The following is a 26,820-nucleotide window of genomic DNA, read 5'->3' on the forward strand; positions in this document are numbered from 1 at the left end:
TTTTCCCCCAATTTTTTCCCCATTTTTTCCCATTTTTTTCTGGTTTTTTCTCCAATTTTCCCCCAATTTTTTCCCCATTTTTTCCAATTTTTTCTGGTTAATTTTTTCCTTTTTCCCCAATTTTTCCCCCATTTTTTCCCATTTTCCCATTTTTTCCCCATTTTTTCCTCATTTTCCCCCAATTTTTTACCATTTTTTCCCCCAATTTTTCCATTTCTCCCCATTTTCCCCATTTTCCCCCAATTTTCCCCCCATTTTCCCCATTTTTCCCTATTTTTTCTGGGGTTTTTCCCCCAGTTTTTTCTGACAAAAATTCACTTTTTTCAAACTTGATTTCCCCCAATATTCCCACATTTTCAATCGGATTTTCCCCATTTTCCCACATTTTCCAACCAGATTTTTTCCCAAATTCCCACAATTTTCCCCATTTTTCCATAGTCAATGTCTGAATTCCCACCTGGATAATCTCCTCTGTCTTCCCACAATTCTAGAATTCCAAAAATTCACTCCTGACTCCATTTTTTCCCCTAATTCCCACACTTTAAAATGGGATTTTTTCCCCAAATTTCTGTATTTTTCAACCGGATTTTTTCCCAAATTCCCACAAATTTTCCCATTTTTCCTCAGTCAGTAGCTCAATTCCCAGCTGGATAATCTCCTCTATCCTCCCATGATTCCAGAATTCCAAAAATTCATTATTTGCTTCATTTTTCCCACATTTTCAACCGGATTTTCCCCATTTTCCTGTATTTTTTAATGGGAATTTTTCCCATTTTTTCCCCATTTTTTCCCAAATTCCCATTTTCTCTCCCCAGACCCTGTCTGAACTCCCAGCTGGATAATCTCCTCTGTCCTCCCATGACCCATTTCTCCCCAAGTTATGTATTTTCATGCCGATTTTCCCCAAATTTTTGTTTTAAAATGGGATTTTTTCCCCAAATTTCTGTATTTTTCAAACAGATTTTTTCCCAAATTCCCATTTTCTCTCCCCAGGCAATGTCTGAATTCCCACCTGGCTGATCTCCTGTGTCCCCCATGATTCCAGAATTCCAAAAATTCATTATTTGCTTCATTTTTCCCACATTTTCAAGTAGATTTTCCCCAAATTTCCACATTTTTCAATGGGGATTTTTCCCATTTTCCCCATTTTTTCCCCCAATTTTTCCCAAATTCCCATTTTTTTCTCCCCAGGCCATGTCTGAACTCCCAGCTGACTGATCTCCTCTGTCCTCCCATGACCATTTCCCCCAAATTTATGTATTTCCAAGCAGGTTTTCCCCAAATTTTCATGTTTTAAAATGGGATTTTTTCCCAAATTTCTGTATTTTTCAAACAGATTTTTTCCCAAATTCCCATTTTTTCTCCCCAGGCAATGTCTGAATTCCCACCTGGCTGATCTCCTCTGTCCTCCCATGATTTCAGAATTCCAAGAATTCACTCTTAGCTTCATTTTTCCCACATTCTCAAGCAGATTTTTCCCAAATTTTCGTGTTTTTCAACTGGATTTTTTCCCAAATTCCCACATTTTTTCCCCAATTTTTCCCAAATTCCCATTTTTTCTCCCCAGACCATGTCTGAACTCCCAGCTGGATAATCTCCTCTGTCCCTCCACAACTCCAGAATTCCAAGAATTCACTCTTTGCTTCATTTTCCCTGTTTTCAAGCTGATTTTTCCCATATTTTCGTGGTTTAAAATGGGATTTTTCCCCAAATTTCCATATTTTTCAACGGGGATTTTTCCCCAATTTTTCCCAAATTCCCATTTTTCTCCCCAGGCAATGTCTGAACTCCCAGCTGGATAATCTCCTCTGTCCTCCCATGACCCATTTCTCCCCAGTTTATGTATTTTCATGCCGATTTTCCCCAAATTTTTGTTTTAAAATGGGATTTTTTCCCCAAATTTCTATATTTTTCAAACAGATTTTTTCCCAAATTCCCATTTTTTCTCCCCAGGCAATGTCTGAATTCCCACCTGGCTGATCTCCTGTGTCCCCCATGATTTCAGAATTCCAAGAATTCACTCTTAGCTTAGTTTTTCCCACATTCTCAAGCAGATTTTTCCCAAATTTTCGTGTTTTTCAACCGGATTTTTTCCCTAATTCCCACGTTTTTAATGGGAATTTTTCCCAAATTCCCATTTTTTCTCCCCAGGCCATGTGTGAACACCCAGCTGGACGATCTCCTCCGTCCCCCCACAATTCCAGAATTCCAAAATTTCATTTTCCCCATTATTCCCACATTTTCAACCGGATTTTCCCCAAATTTCCACATTTTTTAATGGGGATTTTTCCCATTTTTTCCCCAATTTTTCCCAAATTCCCATTTTTTCTCCCCAGACCCTGTCTGAACTCCCAGCTGGACGATCTGCTGTGTCCCCCCACCACCCCCGAGGGCAGGAACGACGAGAAAGCTCTGCTGGAGCAGTTGGTGTCCTTCCTGAGCGGCAAGGACGAGACCGAGCTGGCCGAGCTGGACAGGGCGCTGGGCATCGACAAACTGGTGCAGGTGAGGGGGAGATTGGGGGGAAAATGGGAAAAAATGGGGGGAAAATGAGAAAAAACGGTGAAAAAATGGCGAAAAAATGAGAAAAAAGGGCAAAAAAATGGCGAAAAACAGTGAAAAAATGGATTAAAAGTGACCAAAAATGGGGAAAAATGGGGTGAAAAGGGAGCTGGCTGAGATGGACAGAGTGCTGGGGATCAACAAACTGGTGCAGGTGAGGGGAAATTGGGGGGAAAAAGAGGGAATTTGGGAAAAAATGGGGAAAACCAGTGAAAAAATGGCAAAAAAAGGTGAAAAAATTGATTAAAAGTGACAAAAAATGGGGAAAATGAGACCGAGGTGGCTGAGCTGGACAGGGCTCTGGGCATCAACAAACTGGTGCAGGTGAGAAATGGGAAAAATAATGGGGAATTTGGGAAAAAACGGGGGGAAAATGGGGGAAAATGGCAAAAAACGGGAAAAAACAGTGAAAAAATGGTGAAAAAAGGTGAAAAAAAGGGCGAAAAAAGGTGGAAAAAATGGCGAAAAACGGTGAAAAAATGGATTAAAAATGACCAAAAATGGGGAAAGATGGGATGAGAATGAGCTGGCTGGGATCGACAGGGCGCTGGGGATTGATAAACTGGTGCAGGTGAGGGGAAAATGGGGGGAAAATCCTTAAAAATGGAAAAATTGGGGAAAAAATGGGGAAAAACGGTGAAAAAATGGTGAAAAACGGTGAAAAAATGGGGGAAAACGGTGAAAAAATGGATTAAAAATGACAAAAAATGGGGTGAAAAGGGAGCTGGACAGAGTGCTGGGGGTTGATAAACTGGTGCAGGTGAGAAATGGGAAAAATAATGGGGAATTTGGGAAAAAATGGGGAGAAAATGAGAAAAAATGGTGAAAAAATGGCGAAAAAATCACGAAAAACGGTGAAAAAACGGCGAAAAACGGCAAAAAATGGCGAAAAACGATGAAAAAATGGATTGAAAATGACCAAAAATGGGAATAATTGGGGTGAAAAGGGAGCTGGCAGAGATGGACAGAGTGCTGGGGATTGATAAACTGGTGCAGGTGAGGGAATTGGGGTGAAAAATGGGGAAAAATTGGGAAAAATGGGGGAAAAAATGAGAAAAAACAGCGAAAAACAGGGAAAAACATGGGGAAAAAATTGGAAAAAATGGGGGGGGAAAAAAATGGGGAAAAATGGGGAAAAAAGGGAGCTGGCAGAGATGGACAGAGCGCTGGGGATTGATAAAGGTCGGGGTAATTGGAATTGGATGCCGAAGAGATTTTGGGATCCGAAGGGATTTTGGGATTGAATTCCAGAGGGATTTTGGGTTTGGATTCCAGAGGGATTTTGGGCTTCAATGGGATTTTGGGATTGGAATCCAATGGGATTTTGGGCTCTGAAGGCATTTTGGAATTTGATTCCCAAGAGATTTTTGGGATTCCGAAGGTATTTTGGGCTCCAAAGCAGTTTCGGGTTTGTATTCCAAAGAGATTATCGGATTGGATTCCGAAGTGATTTTGGGATTGGATTCGAGAGATTTTGGGGTTGGAAGGGATTTTGGAATTTGGATTCCAAAGGGATTTTCAGATCCAAAGGGATTTTAGGATTTGATTTCAAAGGGATTTTGGGATTCGATTTTGAAGGAATTTCAGGATTTGAGTCCAAAGAGATTTTGGGATTGAATTCCGAAGGGATTTTGGGATTGGATTCCAAAGGGATTTTGGGCTCCAAAGGAATTTTGGGTTTGGATTCCAAAGGAATTTCAGGATTGGATTCCAAAGGGATTTTGGGATCCAATGGGATTTTCGGATGGACTTGAAAGGAATTTCAGGATTGGATTTGGTCAGAATTCCAGGATGGGAATCCAGAGAGATTTTTGGATCTAAAGAGATTTTGGGATTGGAATCCAAATGGGATTTTGGGATTGGATTCCAAAGGGATCCCAGGATGGGAATCCAAAGAGATTTTTGGGATTGAGCTCCAAAGGGATTTTGGGCTCTGAAGGGATATTGGGATTGGATTTTGAAGGAATTTTGGGATTGGATTCCAAAGGGATTTTGGGTTCCGAAGAGATTTTGGGATGGAACTTGAAAGGAATTTCGGGATTGGATTCCAATGGGATTTTGGGCTTCAAAGACATTTTGGGATTGGATTTGGTCAGAATTCCAGGATGGGAATCCAAAGAGATTTTTGGATCTAAAGGGGTTTTGGGATTGGATTCCAAAGGCATTTCAGGATTGGATTCTGATGGAGTTTTGGGATTGGATTCCAATGGGATTTTGGGCTCTGAAAGCATTTTGGGATCGAATTCCGTGAGATTTTAGGGATTGGATTTCAAAGGAATTTTGGGATCTAAAGAGATTTTTGGGATTGAGTTCCAAAGGGATTTTTGGAATTGAGCTCCAGTGGGATTTTGGGATTGGATTCTGATGGAATTTTGGGATTGGATTCCAAAGGGATTTTGGGCTCTGAGAGCATTTTGGGATTGAATTCCAATGGGATTTTGGGATTGGATTTTGAAGGAATTTTGGGATTGGATTCCAAAGGGATTTTGGGTTCTGAAGAGATTTTGGGATTGGATTCCAATGGGATTTTCGGATGGAACTTGAAAGGAATTTTGGGAATTCCCATCAGAATTCCAGGGTGGGAATCCAAAGAGATTTTTGGATCTAAAGGGATTTTGGGATTGGATTCCAATGGGATTTTGGGATGGAACTTGAAAAGAATTTTGGGATTGGATTCCCAAGAGATTTTGGGATCTTAAGAGATTTTGGGATTGGATTCCAAAGGCATTTCAGGATTGGATTCTGATGGAATTTTGGGATTGGATTCCAAAGGGATTTTGGGCTCTGAAAGCATTTTGGGATTGAATTCCAATGGAATTTTGGGATTGGATTCCAAAGGGATTTTGGGATTGGATCCATGGGGAATTCCATCTCTCATTCCCGATTTTCCCCTCTCTCTCTCTCTCTCCAGGGCGGCGCTTTGGATTCTCTCCCCGACAGATTCCAACCTCACCCCACTCCTCCCTCCCTCCTGCTGGAGCAAAAACCGGGAATTTTCCCCGGGAATTTCCCTCCCACCTCCTCCTCCTCCTCCTCCTCCTCCTCCTCGTCCTCCTCGGGATCCCAAATTCCCGGGAATTTCCCGGGAATGCTGCGGCAGAAAGGATCCTTTGGGTCGGCAGTTCCTCCTCCTCCTCCTCCTCCTCCTCCTCCTCCTCCGCGGGGAAGTTTTGGGAATTCGGTTGGAATTTCGGCTCGGCAGCCGCTGAGTCGCCCGGCGAGCGTTCCCAACCAGCTGAGGCTGCAGCTGCAGCAGAGACTGCAGGGACAGCAGCAGGTGGGCAGATTTGGGGGGAAAAATGGGGAAAATTCCCAAAAAATGGGAAAATTTGGGGAAATTCGGGATAAAAACTTGAATTTCTGGTGGGAAAAATGGGAAGAAAATGGGAATTTCTGGTGGGAAAAATGGGGAAAAAGCTGCAGCTGCAGCAGAGAGTGCAGGGCCTGCAGCAGGTGGGGATTTGGGGGAAATTCCTGGAAAAATGGGAAAAATTCCCAGAAAAATGGGGGGAAAGTGGGAAAAACCTGGAAAAAAACGGGGGAAAAGTGGGGAAAAAGCTGCAGCTGCAGCAGAGACTGCAGGGACAGCAGCAGGTGGGGATTTGGAGGAAATTCCTGGAAAAATGGGAAAAATTCCCGGAAAAATGGGGAAAAAATGGGAAAAAATGGGAAAAATGGGGGGGAAATGGGAATTTCTGGTGGGAAAAATGGGGTAAAAAGCTGCAGCTGCAGCAGAGACTGCAGGGACAGCAGCAGGTGGGCAGGAAAAATGGGGGAAATTCCTGGAAAAATGGGAAAAATTCCCAGAAAAATGGGGAAAAAAATGGAAAAAATGGGAAAAAACAAGAAAAAAACGGGGGGAAAATGGAGAAAAAGCTGCAGCAGAGAGTGCAGGGACAGCAGCAGGTGGGCATTGGGGGAAAAATGGGAAAAATTCCCGGGAAAATGGGGAAAAAATGGGAAAATTTGGGATAAAAAACGGAATTTCTGGTGGGAACTGGGAAAAAAATGGGAAAAAACAGGAAAAAAATGGGGGAAAATGGGGAAAAAATGGCAGCAGAGACTGCAGGGCCAGCAGCAGGTGAGCATTGGGGAAAAAATGGGGAAAATTCATGGAAAAATGGGAAAAATTCCTGGGAAAATGGGAAAAAAATGGGAAAAATCTGGGTGGGAAAAATGGGGAAAAAATGGGGAAATTTGGGGAGAAAATGGGGGAAAAATGGGGAAAAAGCTGCAGCAGAGACTGCAGGGACAGCAGCAGGTGGGGAGGGAAATTTGGGAGAAATTCCAAAAAAAAAAAAAGGGGGAAAAATTCCCAAAAAAATGGGGAAAATTCCCGGGAAATTGGGAAAAATTCCTGGGAAAATGGGAATTTCTGGAGGGAAAAATGGGGGAAAACAGGAAAAAAATGGGGGAAAAATGGGGAAAAAATAGGAAAATTAGGAAAAATTAATTTTAACAATTTTCTTTCAGCTCAACCGCCGCTCTGCTGTCGCGCTTCCTCCGCCAAGTCTGCGACATTGGGGAAAAATTGGGGAAAAATTGGGAAAAATTGGGGAAAAATTGGGGAAAAATGGGGAAAAATAGGGAAAAAATGGGGAAAAATGTGAAAAAAATGGGGGAAAATTGGGGAAAAATTGGGGAAAAAATGGTGGGAAAGAATGTGGGAAAAAATGGTGAAAAAATGCGACGAAAATGGAGAAAAAACACAAAAAAAGAGGGAAAAACAGGGAAAAAAATGGAAAAAAGTTGGGGGAAAAATGGGGAAAAAATGGGAAAAAATAGGAAAATTCAGAAAAAACTCCAGGAACAGAATTTTAACAAAATTCTTCCCAAATTTCAGCTCCTGCAGCAGAACCGCCAAGCTCTGCTGTCGCAGTTTGCCGCAGGATCTGCAGTGGGAAATGTGGGAAAAACTGGGAAAAGTTGGGAAAAAAGAGAAAAAAAGAGGAAAAATGGGGGAAAATTGGGGAAAAAATGAGAAAAAAATAGGGAAAAATGAGGAAAAATTGAGGGAAAATAGGGAAAAATTGGGAAAAAATGGGAAAAAATGGAAAAAAATTGGCAAAAAATGAGAAAAAATGTAAAAAAATTGGAAAAAAATGGGGAAAAAATAGTAAAAAATGGGAAAACCTCAGAAATGGATTTCTGACGGAATTTTTCTTCCCAAATTTCAGCTCCTGCAGCAGAACCGCCAAGCTCTGCTGTCGCAGTTCGCCGCAGGATCTGCAGTGGGGATGGCAGGGATGAGAGCAGCAATGCAGCAGCAGCTGCAGCCCCAGGTGAGTCAGAATTCCCAAAATTTGGGATCCAATTCCGCAGGGAAAAAATTCGGGATGGAGGTTGGTAGGTGGGCTGGAGGTTGGGAAAAAATTCCTGGTTTTTTCCTGGGTTTTTTGGGTGGTTTTTTCCATCATTTTTCAGTTTCTTGGGAGGAAATTTTCAATTTTTTTCCCATTTTTTTTGGCAACATTTTTCCATCATTTTTCAGCTTCTGTTTCTCCTTAATGGGAGGAAATTCCCATTTTTTTCTGGGATTTTTTTGGATATTTTTTCTGTCATTTTTCAGCTTCTCTTCCTTCTTAATGGGAAGAAATTCCCATTTTTTCTGGGATTTTTGGGGTGATTTTTCCCTAATTTTCCAGTTCCTCGGGAGGAAATTCCCATTTTTTTCCCAGTTTTTTTGGCGATTTTTCCATAATTTTCCAGTTCTTAGGGAATTTTGTGGAAAATTTCCATCATTTTTCACCTCCTTGGGAGGAAATTCCAATTTTTTTTCCTATTTTTTTGGCGACATTTTTCCATAATTTTTCAGCTTCTCTTTCTCCTTAATGGGAGGAAATTCCCATTTTTTTCCCCAAATTTTTGGGTGATTTTTCCATAATTTTCCATCTTTTTTCTCAGGGAATTTTGTGGAAAATTTCCATCATTTTTCAGCTCCTTTGGAGGAAATTCCCTTTTTTTTTCCAATTTTTTGCAAAATTTTTCCATAATTTTTCAGCTCCTCTTCCTCACTAATGGGAGGAAATTCCCATTTTTTTCTGGGTTTTTTGGCTGTTTTTTCCCTAATTTTCCAGTTCCTCAGGAGGAAATTTTCAATTTTTTTCCCAATTTTTTTTCGTTGATTTTTCCATAATTTTCCAGCTCTTTTCTCAGGGAATTTTCTGGAAAATTTCCATCATTTTTCACCTCCTTGGGAGAGAAATTCCCATTTTTTTCCTATTTTTTTGTGAAATTTTTCCATAATTTTTCAGTTTCTCCTTAATGGAAAGAAATTCCCTTTTTTTTTCTGGGATTTTTTGGGTGATTTTTCCCTAATTTTCCAGTTCCTCAGGAGGAAATTCCCATTTTTTTCCTAGTTTTTTTGGTGATTTTTCCATAATTTTCCAGTTCTTTTCTCGGGGAATTTTGTGGAAAATTTCCATCATTTTTCACCTCCTTGGGAGGAAATTCCAATTTTTTTTCCCATTTTTTTGGCGACATTTTTCCATAATTTTTCAGCTTCTCTTTCTCCTTAATGGGAGGAAATTCCCATTTTTTTCCCCAAATTTTGGGGTGATTTTTCCATAATTTTCCATCTTTTTTCTCAGGGAATTTTGTGGAAAATTTCCATCATTTTTCAGCTCCTTTGGAGGAAATTCCCTTTTTTTTTCCAATTTTTTGCAAAATTTTTCCATAATTTTTCAGCTCCTCTTCCTTCTTAATGGGAGGAAATTCCAATTTTTTTCTGGGATTTTTGGGTGTTTTTTCCAACTCCTCGGGAGGAAATTCCCATTGTTTTCCCAATTTTTTTGGGGTGTTTTTTCCATCATTTTCCAGCTCCTCGGGAGGGAATTCCTGGGGGTTTGTTTTCCAGATTTTTTTTTTTGGTGTGGTTTTTCATCCACAATAATTTGGGAATAATTTGGGAATAGTTTGAGAATGATTTGGGAATAATTCGGGAATGATTTGGGAATAATATGGGAATAATTTGGGAATAATTTGAGAATAATTTGTGAAAAATTTGGGAATGATTTGGGAAAAATTTGGGAATGATTTGGGGATAATTTGGGAATAGTCTAGGAATAATTCCAGATTTTTCCCCTGATAATTGGGAAATAATCTGGGAATATTTTGGGAATAATTCCATATTTTTCTCATGATAATTCCGGAATAGTCTGGGAATAATTTGGGATTTTTCCCATGATAATTTGGGAATAATCTGGGAATATTGTGGGAATAATTCCGTATTTTTCCCATGATAATTTGGGAATAATCTGGGAATATTCTGGGAATAATTGGGTATTTTTCCCATGATAATTAGGGCATAATCTGGGAATATTCTGGGAATAATTCCGTGTTTTTCCCATGATAATTCCGGAGTATTCTGTGAATAATTGGGTATTTTTCCCATGATAATTCGGGAATAATCTGGGAATATTCTGGGAATAATTCCATATTTTTCCCATAATAATTTGGGAATAATTTGGGAATATTCTGGGAATAATTCTGTATTTTTCCGGCCCCGCAGCCCCCGTTGAATGCGCAGATGCTGGTGCAGCGCCAGCGGGAGCTCTGCAGCCAAATCCCAAAATTCCTCCAGATTGAAATCCCAACATTCCTCCAGATTGAAATCCCAAAATTCCTCCTGATTGAAATCCCAACATTTCTCACCAACTCCAACTCTGGGATTGCAATGAGCACCTCAGGAATGATATCCACGATAATCTGGGAATAGTTTGGGAATATTTTGGGAATAAATTAGGAATTTTCCAGCCCCCCAGCCCCCACTGAATGCGCAGTCAATCCCAATTGAAATCCCGACATTTCTCCACCATCCCACGCAACCCCAACTCCAGGATTGCAATGAGCAACTCAGGAATGATACCCACAATAATTTGGGAATAATTTGGGAATAATCTGTGAATAACTTGGAAATAATTTGGGAATAATGTGGGAATAATCTGGGAATTTTCCTGCCCCACAACTCCTCTGAACTCACAGACATTGGGAGCTCCACATCCACATCCAGCTCTTCCCAATCCCAAAATTCCTCCACCATAACTCCCAACCCAAACTCTAGGATTGCAATGAACACGTCAGGAACGACATCCACGATAACTTGGGAATAACTTGGGAATATTTTGGGAATAATTCAGGAATTTTCCAGTCCCACAAGCCCTTGTTGAATGGGCAGTCAATCCAATTCCTTCTAATTAAAATCCCAACGTTTCTCCACCATAACTCCCAACCCAAACTCTAGGATTGCAATGAACACGTCAGGAACAACATCCACGATAACCTGGGAATAACTTGGGAATATTTTGGGAATATTCTGGGAATAATCTGGGATTTTTCCCACCCCGCAGCCCCCGTTGAATGCACAGATGCTGGTGCAGCGGCAGTGGGAGCTCTGCAGCCAAATCCCAAAATTCCTCCTGATTGAAATCCCAAAATTCCTCCTGATTGAAATCCTAACATTTCTCACCAACCCCGACTCTGGGATTGCAATGAACAATTTGGGAATGACATCCATGATAATCTGGGAATAATCTGGGAATATTTTGGGAATAATTCAGGAATTTTCCTGCCCCACAGCCCTCCCTAAATGCACGGTGGGAGCTCCGCATCCACCTTCCCGAATTCTCAACCCGCCCAATCCCAACATTCCTCCACTATACCATCCGACGTCAACTCCGGGATGGGAATGGGGAAGTTGGGAACGACACCCATGATAATTCGGGAATATTTTGGGAATAACTGCAATTTTTCCGGCCCCGCAGCCCCCGCTGAACGCGCAGATGCTGGCACAGCGCCAGCGGGAGCTCTACTCGCAGCAGCACCGCCAGCGGCAGCTGATGCAGCACCGCGCGCTCCTCATGCGCCAACAGCAGCAGCAGCAGCAGCAGCAGCAGAATTTCGGGAATTCCATCCCTCCTCCCTCTGGCTCCTCGGCCATCCCGGTGCCCCTGGGAGCCCCCAGGTTACCCCAGGCGCCTCCCCAGCAATTCCCCTTCCCACCCGGCTACGGAGCGAGTCCCGGGAACGCCGGAGCGCCGGGATTCGGGAGCGCCGAGAGCCGCGGGAATAACCTCGGGAATCTCGGGAATCGCGGGGCGATGGCGGCGCAGTTCGGGGCCGGGATGCAGCAGGGGATGTTCCAGTATGGCGGGGCAGGTAGGGATTCTGGGATTGGGGTTGGGGTTGGGATTGGGGTTGGGATGGGTTTGGGATTGGGATTGGGATTGGGATTGGGATTGGGATTGGGATTGGGGTTGGGAAAAGTGGGAATGGTGAGGTGGGAAAGCTGGGATTTTGGGAAGGAATTTCTGGATGGGATGAGATAGAATTCCCAGATAATCCATGGTTGCTTCTGGATCACTTGGAGGATCACAAGGATGGAATTGGATCATTTTGGGAAGGAGTTTCTGGATGGGATGAGATGGAATTCATGGATAATCCATGGTTGCTTCTTGGAATGGCCAGGGATGGAATTGGATCATCCTGGGATTGTGGGAAAAGTGGGAATGGTGAGGTGGGAAAGTTGGGATTTTGGGAAGGAATTTCTGGATGGGATGAGATGGAATTCCTGGATAATCCATAATTGCTTCTTGGAGTGGCCAAGGATGGAATTGGATCATGTTGGGATTGTGGGAAATGTGGGAATGGTGAGGTGGGAAAGTTGGGATTTTGGGTTTGTGGAGGAATTTCTGGATGCGATGGAATTCCTGGAAAACCCATGGTTGCCCATGGATGGCTGGGAATGGCCAAGGATGGATTTGGATCATCCTTGGGTTGGATTTAAATCCATGGATCCCAAATTATTCCGGAATTCTGGGATCAAGGACACTCCGAATCCATCCAGAGGGATTTGGGGTTGGAATTCTCATCCCAAAAATCCCGAGAATTATCACGAAAATTCCGGGAATTACCCCAAAAATTCCCAGGGAAAGTTCGAAGGAAATGATTGCACTGGGAGGGAGCTGGTGAGATGAAGTCCTGAGAATTCTGGACCCTAAAATCTTGGGAATTATCCAGAAAAATTCTGGGAATTATCCCAAAAATTCCCAGGGGAATGCTCAGCATTCCCAAGTCACCTTGTGACATGTTTTTGGGATGTTTCTAACTCTGAATTTATGGGAAAAAATGGGAAAAATAATTTTGGGATATTACTCAAAAAATGGGAAATACTATTTTGGGATATTCCCAGGAATGGGAGAAATCATTTTGGGATCTTCCTGAAAAAATGGGAAGAATAATTTTGGGATGTTCCCAGCTCCCAGTTGATGGCAAAGGGCAGGGAGATCCTTGCTGGAGTGCCGAGATTCCCAGGGAAGCTCCTCGATCCCGAAATTCCTTCCCAGGATGGATCCAACCTCAGGCTGGGAGAGCTGGGAATGGAGGGAATTCCCTGGGAAAGGGGAGATTGCTTGGGATTTGGGAAGGAATTCCCAGCTGGGCTGGAATTCCTGGATATTCCTGGATCCCTGGGAATTCCCAGGATAGATTTGGATCATCCTGAGATTGGATTTGGCTTGGATTTAACTCCTCCCCGCCAACCCAACGCCTCCAACCGCTGGGATGGACTGGGAAAAACTGGGAATTCCGGTTTTCCCGGCCCGATCCCGGAATTCCGGCTGCTTTTTCCCAGGAATGCCGCAGCAGAGCGACGCCTCCTTCGCCCCGGCGGCTCTCAGCCCCGGCAGCCCTTTGCTGTCGCCGCCGGCGCCTCCCGCCTCCGGATACCACCGGGAATCGCCGGAGCTGAAATCCTGGCAGCAGCAGGGATCCCTCGGGAATAACGGGTGAGGGGAAACGCGGGAATTGCCGGGAATTGTCGGGAATTGTTGGGAATTGCGGGTTGGAATTGCGAGGAAGTGTCGGGAATTGTCAGGAATTGCGGGTTGGAATTGCTGGGAATTGTCGGGAATTGCCGGGAATTGCCGGGAATTGCCGGGAATTGTCGGGAATTGCGGGTTGGAATTGCTGGGAATTGTCGGGAATTGTCGGGAATTGTTGGGAATTGCGGGTTGGAATTGCTGGGAATTGTTGGGAATTGCTGGGAATTGCTGGGAATTGTTGGGAATTGTTGGGAATTGCGGGTTGGAATTGCTGGTTGGAATTGTCGGGAATTGTTGGGAATGGGATGTTGGAGTTACTGGGAATTATTGGCAGTTTCTGGGAATTGCGTGTTGGAATTATTGGAATTACTGGGAATTGCATGTTGGAATCATTGGAATTACTGGGAATTGCCCATTGGAATTATTGGGAATTGCCCATTGGAATTATTGGAATTGTTGGAATTGCCCATTGGAATTATTAGAATTACTGGAATTGCATGTCGGAATTGTTGGAATTATTGGGAATTGCCCATTGGAATTACTGGGAATTACCCATTGGAATTATTGGAATTACTGGGAATTGCATGTCGGAGTTGTTGGAATTATTGGGAATTGCTCATGGGAATTATTGGGAATTGCCAGTTGGAATTGTTGGAATTGCTGGGAATTGGTAGTCGGAGTTGTTGGAATTGCTGGGAATTGCCCACTGGAATTATCAGGAATTGCCTGTTGGAATTATGGGAATTATTGGAAATTGCACATTTGAATCGTTGGAATTACTGGGAATTGCCCATTAGAAATCCTGGGATTTGCCCATTGGAATTATTGGAATTAGTGGGAATTACCCATGGGAATAATTGGAATTACTGGGAATTGCCCATTGGAATTATTGGAATTACTGGGAATTATTGGGAATTGCATGTCAGAATTGTGGGAATTATTGAGAATGGGATGTTGGAATTACTGGGAATTCCATGTTGGAATTATTGGAATTTCTGGGAATTGCCCATTGGAATTGTTGGAATTACTGGGAATTACTGGGAATCGCCAGTCGCAATTGCTGGGAATTGCCCATTGGAATTATTGGGAATTGCCCATTGGAATAGTTTGAATTATTGGGAATTGCCACTCGGAATTGTTGGAATTATTGGGATTATTGGGAATTGGATGTCGGAATGGCTGGGAATTACTGGGAATTGCTAGATGGAATTATGGGAATTATTGGGAATTGCCCATTTTCGGAATTATTGGAATTACTGGAATTGCATGTTGGAGTTGTTGGAATTATTGGGAATTGCCCATTGGAATTATTGGAATTACTGGGAATTGCCCATTGGAATTATTGGGAATTGCCCATTGGAATTATTGGAATTACTGGAATTGCCCATTGGAATTATTGGAATTACTGGGAATTGCATGTCGGAGTTGCTGGAATTATTGGGAATTGCCTGTTGGGATTACTGGGAATTACCCATTGGAATTGTTGGAATTACTGGGAATTGCTGGGAATTGGTAGTCGGAGTTGTTGGAATTACTGGGAATTGCCCACTGGAATTATCAGGAATTGCCTGTTGGAATTATGGGAATTATTGGGAATTGCACGTTGGAATTGTTGGAATTACTGGGATTTGCCTGTGGAAATTATTGGAATTACTGGGAATTGCATGTCAGAATTGTGGGAATTATTGGGAATTGGATGTTGGAATTACTGGGAATTGCTAGTCGGAGTTATTGGAATTATTGGAAATTTCTGGGAATTGCATGTTGGAATTTTTTGGATTATTGGAAATTACTAGATGGAATTATGGGAATTATTGGGAATTGCCTGTCGGAATTATGGGAATTACTGGGAATTGCCTGTTGGAATCATTGGAATTATTGGGAATTGGTGATGGGAATTATTGGAATTACTGGGAATTGCCCATTGGAATTATGGGAATTACTGGGAATTACCAGTCGGAATTATTGGAATTACTGGGAATTGCCAGTTGGAATTACTGGGAGTTGCCTGTGGGAATTGTTGCAATTATTGGGAATTGCCTGTTGGAGTTGTTGGAATTATTGGGAATTGCACGTTGGAATTACTGGGAATTGCCATTGGAATTATGGGAATTATTGGGAATTGCCCGTTGGAATCATTGGGATTACTGGGAATTGCCAGTTAGAATTGTGGGAATTACTGGGAATTGTCCATTGGAATTGCTGGAATTATTGGGAACTGGTGATGGGAATTATTGGAATTATTGGGAAATTCCTGTGGGAATTGTTGGAATTACTGGGAATTACCAGTCGGAATTATGGGAATTACTGGGAATTGCCAGTCGGAATTATTGGAATTACTGGAAATTGCCGGTTGGAATTATTGGAATTACCCCAAAAATTCCAATTTCTGGCCAAGGGCAGGGAGATCCTTGCTGGAGTGCCGAGATTCCCAGGGAAGCTCCTCGATCCCGAAATTCCTTCCCAGGATGGATCCAACCTCAGGCTGGGAGAGCTGGGAATGGAGGGAATTCCCTGGGAAAGGGGAGATTGCTTGGGATTGGGGAAGGAATTCCCGGCTGGGCTGGAATTCCCGGATATTCCTGGATCCCTGGGAATTCCCAGGATGGATTTGGATCATCCTGGAATCGTGGAATGTGTCGGGGCTGGAACGGGATGTGAATCAAATCCCATAAATCAATCCCAACCCATCTGGGATCGCAATCCAACCTCCCTCCCGCCCAACCCCTCGGGATTTTGGGAATTTCCGACCCCTGGGATAACAGAATTCCCGGTTTTCCAGCGTGTTCAGCGCGGCGCCGGCTGGGATGTACAACAACATGAGCATCACGGTGTCCATGGCCGGGGGAACCTCGGGGGTGCAGAACATCAGCCCCATGGCGGCGCAGATCCCGATGAATCCCATTCCCATCCCCGGAGTCAACCCCATGTGCTCGGAGCAGGTGCGTGAATCCCGAGGAAAAATTGGGAATGGGAATGGGGTGGGAATAGAATGGGATTGGGAATGGAATGGGATTGGGATTGGGATTGGGATTGGGATTGGGAATTGAAAGGGAACGGGATTTGGATTGGGATTGGGAACATCAACCCCATGGTGGCGCAGAGCCTAATCAATCCCATTCCCATTCCCAAAGTCAATCCCATCTGCTCAGAGCAGGTGGGTGAATCCCAAGAAAAAATTGGGGATGGGGTTGGAATGGGAATGGAATGGGAATGGGATTGGGGTGGAAATGGAATGGGAATAGGAATAGGATTGGGATTGAGAATGGGATCGAGATCAGGATTGATTAGGAATCGGATTGGGATTGGGAATTGAAAGGGAATGGGATTGGGATTTGAATTGGGATTGGGAATGGGAATGGGATGGGATTGGGAACATCAGCCCCATGGTGGCGCAGATCCCGATAAATCCCATTCCCATCCCTGGAGTCAATCCCATGTGCTCAGAGCAGGTGGGTGAATCCCGAGAAAAAATTGGGAATGGGGTGGGAATGGGATTGGGATTGGGATGGGAATGGGATTGGGGTTGGGAATGGAAATGGAAATGCAAATGGAAATGGAATGGGAATAGGATTGGGATTGAGAATGGGATTGAGATTGGGATTGGATTGGGAATGGGATTGGGAATGGAATAGGAATGGGATTGAGAATAGGATTGGGATTGAGATCAGGATTGGGAATGGGATTGGGAATGGGAATGGAAATGCAGAGTTCCTCTCCAGGTCTTAATTAGATTGGGATTGGAATTGGGATTAGGATTTGAAATTGGAAATTCCTTCCCAGGTCTTGATATTATTTGGTATTGGGATTGGGATTAGGATTGAGATTAGGATTAGGATTGAGATTGATTTGGTATTTGGGATTAAGGTTGGCAAATCCCAATTCCCAGTTGAGAAATTCAAGGGAAATTAGGATTTGGAGTGGGATTGGGAATGGGATGGGAATAACTCCAAGGAGATGGGATAAAGTGGGGTTGATCCCCAACTGATCCCATTGGATTCCCATCCCAAATCCCAAAAAATTCAGGTCCAGAGGGCACTGAGTTCCTGATTATCCAGGAAATCCAGAAAATCCAGGAATAGGGATTGGGATCAGAAATGGGAATGGGATTGGAATAACTCCAGGGAGATGGGAAAAACCTGGAGCTGATCCCAAACTGATCCCATATTGGATTCCCATCCCAAAATCCCACAAAACTCCTCTCCGGAATTCACCTCCCCTTCCCAAAATCCCGGAATTCCGGCTGATCCGGCGGTTTTTCCGGCAGGTTCCGGAGGCGGCGCTGAGACCTCCAGGGCTTTACTGCAACCAGCTGGGCTCGGGGGAACTGCTGAAGGCTGAGCCCGACGGCGCCCAGGTCAGTACCATCCCAAAAATCCTAAAATATCCTAAAAATGTCCTAAAATCAGGAACATGTTCCTGGAAAATATTCCCAGAAAATAGTGGAAGTTACCGGTTGGATTAGCTTGGCGCCGTCGGGGGAATTCTGGGAATTCTGGGATGAGTTAGGGTAGAAAGATATCTGATTGTAAAAATGTCCTAAAAATGTCCTAAATGTCCTAAAAATGTCCTAAAATATCCTAAAATATCCTAAAATCGGGAAAATATTCCCGGAAAATGGTGGATGCTACCGGTTGGATCAGCTTGGCGCCGTCGGGGGAATTCTGGCAATTCTAGGATGAGTTGGGATAGAAAGATACCTGATCCTAAAAATGTCCTAAAATGTCCTAAAATATCCTAAAATATCCTAAAATCGGGAAAATATTCCCAGAAAATGGTGGACGTTACCAGTTGGATTAGCTTGGCGCCGTCGGGGGAATTCTGGGAATTCTGGGATGAGTTGGGGTGGAAGGAGGTAAAGTTGATCCTATAAATGTCCTAAAAAACCCAAATTTGGGGGAAATATTCCCAAAAAAAGGTGGATATTCCCAGCTCAACAGAATTCTGGGAATTCCAGGAATTCCAGGAATTCCGGGATGGGTTGGGGTGGAAGCCACCAGTGATGGGTGACAGCTTGTGGGGTTGAAGCCACCATGGCGCCACCGGTGTTGGGTGACACCTGTAGGGTGACACCTCTTGGGTTGGAAGCCACCATGGTCACATCGGTGTTGGGTGACACCGTTGAGTTGAAGCCACCATGGTCCCACTAGCATTGGGTGACACCCACTGGGTGATACCTCTTGTGATTGAAGTCACCATTGTCCTACTGGTGTTGGGTGACACTTGTTTGGTCCTATTGATGTTGGGTGACACCCATTGGGTGACATCTCTTTGAGTTGAAGCCACCTTTGTCCCACTGGTGTTGGGTGACACCCATTGGGTGATACCTCTTGTGAAGCCACTATGGTCACTCTAGCATTGGGTGACACCCATTGGGTGACACTCTTGGGCTGGAAGCCACATTGTCCTACTGGTGTTGGGTGACACTTGTTTGGTCCTATTGGCATTGGCTGACACCCACTGGGTGACATCTCTTGGGTTGAAGCCACCATGGTCATATCGGTGTTGGGTGACACCTCTTTGAGTTGAAGCCACCATGGTCCCGGTGGTGTTGGGTGACACCCATTGGGTGACACCTCTTGGGGTTGAAGCCACCATGGTCCCACTAGGATTGGGTGACACCCATTGGGTGACACCTCTTGTGATTGAAGTCACCATTGTCCTACTGGTGTTAGGTGACACTTGTTTGGTCCTGTTGGCATTGGGTGACACCCATTGGGTGACACATCTTTGAGTTGAAGCCACCATGGTCCCACTGGTGTTGGGTGACACCCATTGGGTGACACCTCTTGTGAAGCCACTATGGTCACTCTAGCATTGGGTGACACCCACTGGGTGACACTTGTTGGGGTTGAAGCCACCCTTGTCCTACTGGTGTTGGGTGACACTTGCTGGGGTTGGTCCCATTGATGTTGGGTGACACCCATTGGGTGACACCTCTTTGAGTTGAAGCCACCTTTGTCCCACTGGTGTTGGGGGACACCCTGTGGGTGACACCTTTTGTGAAGCCACCGTGGTCGCACTAACATTGGGTGACACCCGTTGGGTGACACTCGTGGGCTTGAAGCCATTGTTGTCCTACTGGTGTTGGGTGACACTTGTTGGGGTTGGTCCCATTGATGTTGGGTGACACTCATTGGGTGACACTCTTGGGTTGAAGCCACCATGGTCACTTTGACATTGGGTGACACCTCTTTGAGTTGAAGCCACTGTTGTCCCACTGGCATTGGGTGACACCCTGTGGGTGACACCTCATGAAGTTGAAGCCACCATGGTCCCATTGATGTTGGGTGACACCCATTGGGTGACACCCTTGGGGTTAAAGCCACCACAGTGCCCCAAAAGTTAAATGACACCCATGGGGTGACAACTTTAGGGGTCGAAGCCACCACGATGCCACCATTGTTGGGTGACACCCATTGGGTGACACCCCTTGTGAAGCCACCATGATCCCAGCAGCATTGGGTGACAACTTATGGCGTTAAAGTCACCAGTTTTGGGGACACCTTGGGGTTGAAGTCACCAGTGCTGGGTGACACCTTTGGGTTCAGAGCCACCACAGTGCCACCAGTGTTGGGTGACACCTTTGGGTTTGAAGCCACCACAATGCCACCATTGTTGGGTGACACCTTTGGGTGACACCTCTTGTGAAGCCACCATGATCCCAGCAGCACTGGGTGACAACTTATGGCGTTAAAGCCACCAGTTTTGGGGACACCTTGGGGTTGAAGTCACCAGTGTTGGGTGACACTTTTGGGGTCGAAGTCACCACGGTGCCACCAATATTGGGTGACAGCTTTGGGTTTGGAGCCACCACAGTGCCACCAGTGCTGGGTGACACCTTTGGGTTCAGAGCCACCACACTGCCACCATGTTTGGGTGACACCTTTGGGTTCAGAGCCACCGCAGTGCCACCAGTGTTGGGTGACACCTTTGGGTGACATCTTTGGGTTCGGAGCCACCACAGTGCCACCATTTCTGGGTGACACCTTTGGGTTTGAAGCCACCACAGTGCCACCATTTCTGGGTGACACCTTTGGGTTCAGAGCCACCACAGTGCCACCATGTTTGGGTGACATTTTTAGGTGACACCTTTGGGTGACATCTTTGGGTTTGGAGCCACCACAGTGCCACCAGTGCTGGGTGACACCTTTGGGTTCAGAGCCACCACAGTGCCACCAGTGCTGGGTGACACCTTTAGGTTCAGAGCCACCTCAGTGCCACCAGTGTTGGGTGACACCTTTGGGTTTGGAGCCACCACAGTGCCACCAGTGCTGGGTGACATTTTTGGGTGACACCTTCGGGTGATCTCTTTGGGTTTGGAGCCACCACAGTGCCACCATTTCTGGGTGACACCTTTGGGTTCAGAGCCACCACAGTGCCACCAGTGCTGGGTGACACCTTTGGGTGACACCTTTGGGTTCAGAGCCACCACAGTGCCACTAGTGTTGGGTGACATCTTTGGGTGACACCTTTGGGTGACACCTTTGGGTTCAGAGCCACCACAGTGCCACCAGTGTTGGATGACATCTTTGGGTGACACCTTTGGGCTTGGAGCCACCACAGTGTCACCATTTCTGGGTGACATCATTGGGTGACACCTTTGGGTTCAGAGCCACCGCAGTGCCACCAGTGTTGGGTGACACCTTTAGGTGAGACCTTTGGGTTTGAAGCCACCACAGTGCCACCAGTGTTGGGTGACACCTTTGGGTTTGAAGCCACCTTTGGGTTCAGAGCCACCACAGTGCCACCATGTTTGGGTGACATTTTTGGGTGACACCTTTGGGTGACATCTTTGGGTTTGGAGCCACCACAGTGCCACCATTTTGAGTGACACCTTTGGGTTCAGAGCCACCACAGTGCCACCAGTGTTGGGTGACACCTTTGGGTTTGGAGCCACCTCAGTGCCACCAGTGTTGGGTGACACCTTTGGGTGACACCTTTGGGTGACACCTTTGGGTTCAGAGCCACCTCAGTGCCACCAGTGTTGGGTGACATCTTTGGGTGACACCTTTGGGTGACACCTTTGCGTGACATCTTTGGGTTTGGAGCCACCACAGTGCCACCAGTGCTGGGTGACATTTCTGGGTGACACCATTGGGTGACACCCTCATGCCGAAGCCACCGCAGTGCCACCACCACCCACAATTCCGTGCGCCGCCGAAATCGCGGAAGGTCGATCCGCGGGGAAAATCTGGAGGGAAATCCCATGGAATTCCGGGATGGATCCAACTGCACCCCGATCCCGCAGAGCCTGGAATTCTGACCAATCCCAAATCTTGGAATTCTGACCAATCCCAAATCTTGGAATTCTGACCAATCCTGATCTCTCAAATCCTGGAATTCTGACCAATCCCAAAGCTTGGAATTCCAGCCAATCCTGATCTCCCAAACCTTGGAATTCTGACCAATCCTGATCCTCTAACCTCGGAATTCCAACCAATCCCAAACCTCCGAATTCCAACCAATCCTGATCTCCCAAACCTTATTATTATGACCAATCCGGATTCCTCAAATCCTGGAATTCTGACCAATCCCAGACCTTGGAATTCTGACCAATCTTGATCTCTCAAATTTTGGAATTCCGAAACTCCTAATTCCTCAAACCTTGGAATTCCCACCAATCCCAGACCTTGGAATTCTCAAAAATCCTAATTCTTCAGACCTCGAAATTCCAGCCAATCCTGATCCCTCAAACCTTGGAATTCCAACCAAACCTAATTCCTCAAATCCTGGAATTCCTACCAATGCCAAACTTTGGAATTCCAACCAATCCTGATCTCCCAAACCTTGGAATTCCAAAACTCCTATTGCCTCAAAACTCGGAATTCCAGCCAATCCCAAATCCTGGAATTCCCAAAAATCCTGATCCCTCAAACCTCAGAATTCCAACCAATCCCAAATCCTGGAATTCCGACCAATCCTCATCTCCCAAGCCTCGACATTCCAACCAATCCTGATCTCTCAAATGTTGGAATTCCAACCAATCCCAAACCTCGAAATTCCAACCAATCCTAATCTCCCAAATCCTGGAATTCTGACCAATCCCAAACCTCAGAATTCCAACCAAACCCAAATCTTGGAATTCCAACCAATCCCAACCCTCAGAATTCCAACCAAACCCAAACCTCAGAATTCCAACCAATCCCAACCCTTGGAATTCCCACCAATCCCAGATCCTGGAATTCCAGCAAATCCTGATCTCCCAACCCTCAGAATTCCAACCAATCCCAAACCTTGGAATTCCAACCAAGCCTGATCTTCCAAACTGGGAATTCCAACCAATCCCAAATTCTGGAATTCGCACCAATCCTGATCTCCCAAACCTCGAAATTCCAACCAATCCTGATCTCTCAAACTTCAGAATTCCAACCAATCCCAAATCCTGTAATTCCAACCAAACCCAAACCTCAGAATTCCAGCCAATCCCAAACCTCAGAATTCCAACCAATCCCAAATCCTGGAATTCCAGCAAATCCTAATCTTCCAAAACTCAGAATTCCAACCAATCCTGATCCCTCAAACCTTGGAATTCCAACCAATCCCAACCCTCGGAATTCCCATCAATCCCAAATCCTGGAATTCCAGCCAATCCTGATCTCCCAACCCTCAGAATTCCAACCAATCCCAAATCCTGTAATTCCAACCAAACCCAAACCTCAGAATTCCAACCAATCCCAAACCTTGGAATTCCCACCAATCCCAGATCCTGGAATTCCAGCAAATCCCAAATCTTCCAAAACTCAGAATTCCAACCAATCCCAAATCCTGGAATTCCAACCAATCCTGATCTCCCAAACTGGGAATTCCCATCAATCCCAAATCCTGGAATTCCAACCAAACCCAAACCTCAGAATTCCAACCAAACCCAAATCTCAGAATTCCAGCCAATCCCAAATCTTGGAATTCCCACCAATCCTGATCTCCCAATCCTCAGAATTCCAACCAAACCTAATTCCTCAAATCCTGGAATTCCAACCAATCCCAACCCTCAGAATTCCAACCAATCCCAAATCCTGGAATTCCAACCAATCCCAAATCCTGGAATTCCAGCCAATCCTGATCTCCCAAACCTTGGAATTCCAAAACTCCTAATTCCTCAAACCTCGGAATTCCAACCAATCCCAAATCCTGGAATTCCAACCAATCCCAAATCCTGGAATTCCAGCAAATCCTAATCTTCCAAAACTCAGAATTCCAACCAATCCTAATTCGTCAAATCCTGGAATTCCAACCAATGCCAAACTTTGGAATTCCAACCAATCCTGATCTCCCAAACCTCGGAATTCCAGCCAATCGTAATTCCTCAAAATTTGGAATTCCCACCAATCCTGATCTCCCAAAGCTCAGAATTCCAACCAATCTCAAACCTTGGAATTCTGACCAATCATGATCCTTCAAACCTCAGAATTCCAAAACTCCCAATTCCTCAAATCCTGGAATTCCTACCAATCCCAAACCTTGGAATTCTGGCCAATCCTGATCTCCCAAACCTCAGAATTCCAACCAATCCCAACCCTCAGAATTCCCACCAATCCCAAATCCCGGAATTCCCGCCACTCCTCCCCCGGCCGCCATCTTGGACTCTCGCCGCCGCGCTCCCGGCTCGTCGCCATTCCCGATTTTTTCCCGAATTTTTTTGGGGGTTTTTCCCGGGAGCGACTGAGCTGCCCAGGTTCTCTTTCCTAGGAGCAGAAGACCGAAGAGCTCTTCTCTGGGCTGCTCCAGACTAGAGGAGTTCTCTAGTGAGTTTTCCCTGCTTCACGTAGTTCCCAGAATCCCAACAAAAGAAATGGAAAAAAAAAGGAAATTCCGCTAAATTCCGCGAATCCGCTAAATCCCGCTTTTCTTTGTTTTTTCCCTTTTTTTTCCCTCTTTTTTTGTTTTTTCCCCATTTTCCCTTTTTTTGTTTTTCCTCTTTTTTTTGTTTCTCCCCTTTTGTTGGTTTTTCCCCTTTTTTTTGTTTTTCCCTTTTTTTGTTTTATCCCTTTTTTTTGTTTTTCCCCTTTTTTTGGTTTTCCCCTTTTTTTTGTTTTTTTCCTTTTTTTGTTTTATCCCTTTTTTTTGGTTTTTCCCTTTTTTTGTTTTTTCTCCTTTTTTTTGTTTTATCCCTTTTTTTTTGGTTTTTCCCCTTTTTTGTTTTTTCCCTTTTTTTTTGTTTATTCCCTTTTGGTTTTCCCCTTTTTTTTGTTTTTCCCCTTTTTTTGGTTTTCCCCTTTTTTTTGTTTTTTCCCTTTTTTTGTTTTATCCCTTTTTTTTGGTTTTTCCCCTTTTTTTTGTTTTTCCTCTTTTTTTTGTTTTTCCCCTTTTTTTTGTTTTTTCCCCTTTTTTGTTTTTTCCCTTTTTTTTTTGTTTTTTTCCTTTTTTTTGTTTATTCCCTTTTGATTTTCCCTTTTTTTCGTTTTTTCCCTTTTTTGTTTTTTCCCTTTTTTTTGTTTTTCCTTTTTTTGTTTTTCCCTTTTTTCCCTTTTTTTGTTTTCTCCCCATTTTGTTTTTTTTTTTTTTTTTTTTTTTTTTTTTTTTTTTTTTGTTTTTTTTTTTTGTTTGTTTTTTTTTTTTTTTTTTTTTTTTTTTTTTTTTTTTTTTTCCTTGTTTTTATTTTTCCCCCTTTTTTTCCTTTTTTTTTTTTTTTATTTTTCCCTTTTATTTCCTCCGTTTTTTTTCCCTTTTATTTTCCCTTTTTTTTTTTTTTTTTTTTTATTTTTCCCCTTTTATTTTTTCCCCTTTTATTTTTTATTTTTTCCCTTTTATTTTCCCCCCTTTTTCCCCTCTTTTTTTTATTTTTCCCTCTTTTTTATTTCCTCCCTTTTTTTATTTTCCCCATTTTATTTTCCCCCTTTTTTATTTTTCCCTCTTTTCTTTTATTTTCTCCCCATTTTTTTATTTCCCCCCTTTTTTTTATTTTTCCCTTTTTTTATTTTCTCCCCTTTTTTCCCTTTTTTATTTTTTCCTTTTTTATTTCCTTTCATTTTTTTAATTTCCCTTTAATTTTTCTTATTTATTTTCCCCATTTTTTTTTTTCTCCTTTTTTTCCCTTTTTTTTACTTTTCCTTTTTTTTTTTATTTTCCTTTTTCCCTTTTAAATTTTTTCCTTTATTTCCCACTTTTTTTATTTTTTCCTCCTTTTTTAAAATTTTCCTTTTTTCCCTTTTATTTTTCCTTTATTTTCCCCATTTTTTCATTTCCTTTTTTCCCCTTTTTTAAATTTTTCCTCCCTTTTTTTAAATTTTCCATTTTTATTTCCTCCTTTTTTATTTTCCTTTTACTTTTTTCCATTTGTTTTTCCCTTGTTTTTTATTTTCCTTTTATTTTCCTTTTCCCCTTTTTTGATTTTTCCCTTTTTCTTTATTCTTCCCCATTTTTAATTTCCACTTTTTTTTTATTTCCCTTTTTATTTCCTCCTTTGTTATTTTCCTTCTGTTTTTCTCTCCATTTTTTTTTTTTCTCTCTCTTTTATTTTTCCCTTTTATTTTCCCCTTTATTTTTTCCCTTATTTTCCCCTTTTTCCCTTTATTATTTTCCCCTTTTCCTTTTTTTTTTTCCTCCCCATTTTTTATTTCTCCCTTTTTTATTTTTCCTTTTTTATTTTTCCTTATTTTCCACTTTTTTTTTAAATTTTTCCCTTTTTTTATTTTTCCCCTTTTATTTCTCCCCCTTTTTATTTTCTCCCTTTTTTTATTTTTTCCCCTCTTTTTTTATTTTTCCCCTTTTTTTCCCCTTTTTTTTTATTTTCCCCATTTTTTATTTCCCCCTCTTTTTTTTTCTCCTTTTTTTTTATTTCCTCCCCTTTTTTTTTTGATTTTTCCCTTTCATTTCTTCCCCTATTTTTATTTTCCCCCTTTTCTTCCTTTTTTTTTTAATTTCCCCGTTTTTTTATTTCCCCCTTTTTTTATTTTTTCCCTTCCTTTTTTCCCCTTTTTTTTATTTTCCCCCTTTTATTTTTTCCCTTTTATTTTTCCCCTTTTTTTCCCCATTTTTTTAATTTCCCCCCCATTTTTTTATTTTTTCCCTTTTATTTTCCCTCTTTGTTTTTATTTTTCCCCTTTTCCCCTTTTTTCCTCCCCTTTTTTCATTTTCTTCCCCATTTTTTTATTTCTTATTTTTTCCTTTATTTTCCCCCTATTTTTTTATTTTTCCCTTTTTCCCTTTTTTATTTTCTCCCTTTTTTTTTCCTTTTTTTTTTATTTTTCCTTTTTTTCCCTTTTTTTCTTCCCCTTTTATTTATTTTCCTTTTTTTTCCCTTTTTTCCCTCTTTTTTCCCTTTTTTCCTTTCATTTCCCCCCTGCAGGTGCAGCAAGTCCAAGTTTTCGCCGACGTCCAGTGCACCGTCAACCTGGTGGGAGATCCTTACCTCAACCCCAAAAACCAAAACCCTCCTCCTCCTCCTCCTCCTCCCGGCCAGGGCAAAAGCCTCCTCCAGCAGCTCCTCACCGAGTGA

At 43.3% G+C, this 26,820-nt stretch overlaps 1 protein-coding gene across 3 annotated transcripts in view; it reads left to right on the plus strand.

Annotated features, from left to right (window-relative positions):
* The window catches only part of LOC146440503 (nuclear receptor coactivator 1-like), an 83,673-nt gene extending 56,853 nt beyond the window's left edge, over positions 1 to 26,820 (plus strand). For all 3 annotated transcript variants that reach the window (XM_085057196.1, XM_085057194.1, XM_085057195.1), the window contains 8 exons: positions 2,337 to 2,505; positions 5,474 to 5,839; positions 7,740 to 7,844; positions 11,325 to 11,718; positions 13,193 to 13,346; positions 16,165 to 16,324; positions 17,650 to 17,739; positions 26,671 to 26,820. In XM_085057196.1, coding sequence (XP_084913322.1) covers positions 2,337 to 2,505; positions 5,474 to 5,839; positions 7,740 to 7,844; positions 11,325 to 11,718; positions 13,193 to 13,346; positions 16,165 to 16,324; positions 17,650 to 17,739; positions 26,671 to 26,820 — 1,588 coding nt within the window. The remainder of the gene's footprint in view (positions 1 to 2,336; positions 2,506 to 5,473; positions 5,840 to 7,739; positions 7,845 to 11,324; positions 11,719 to 13,192; positions 13,347 to 16,164; positions 16,325 to 17,649; positions 17,740 to 26,670) is intronic.

The sequence above is a fragment of the Lichenostomus cassidix genome, chromosome 3 (genome assembly GCF_008360975.1).
Source record: "Lichenostomus cassidix isolate B80296 chromosome 3, HeHo_3.0, whole genome shotgun sequence".
NCBI lineage: Eukaryota > Metazoa > Chordata > Aves > Passeriformes > Meliphagidae > Lichenostomus > Lichenostomus cassidix.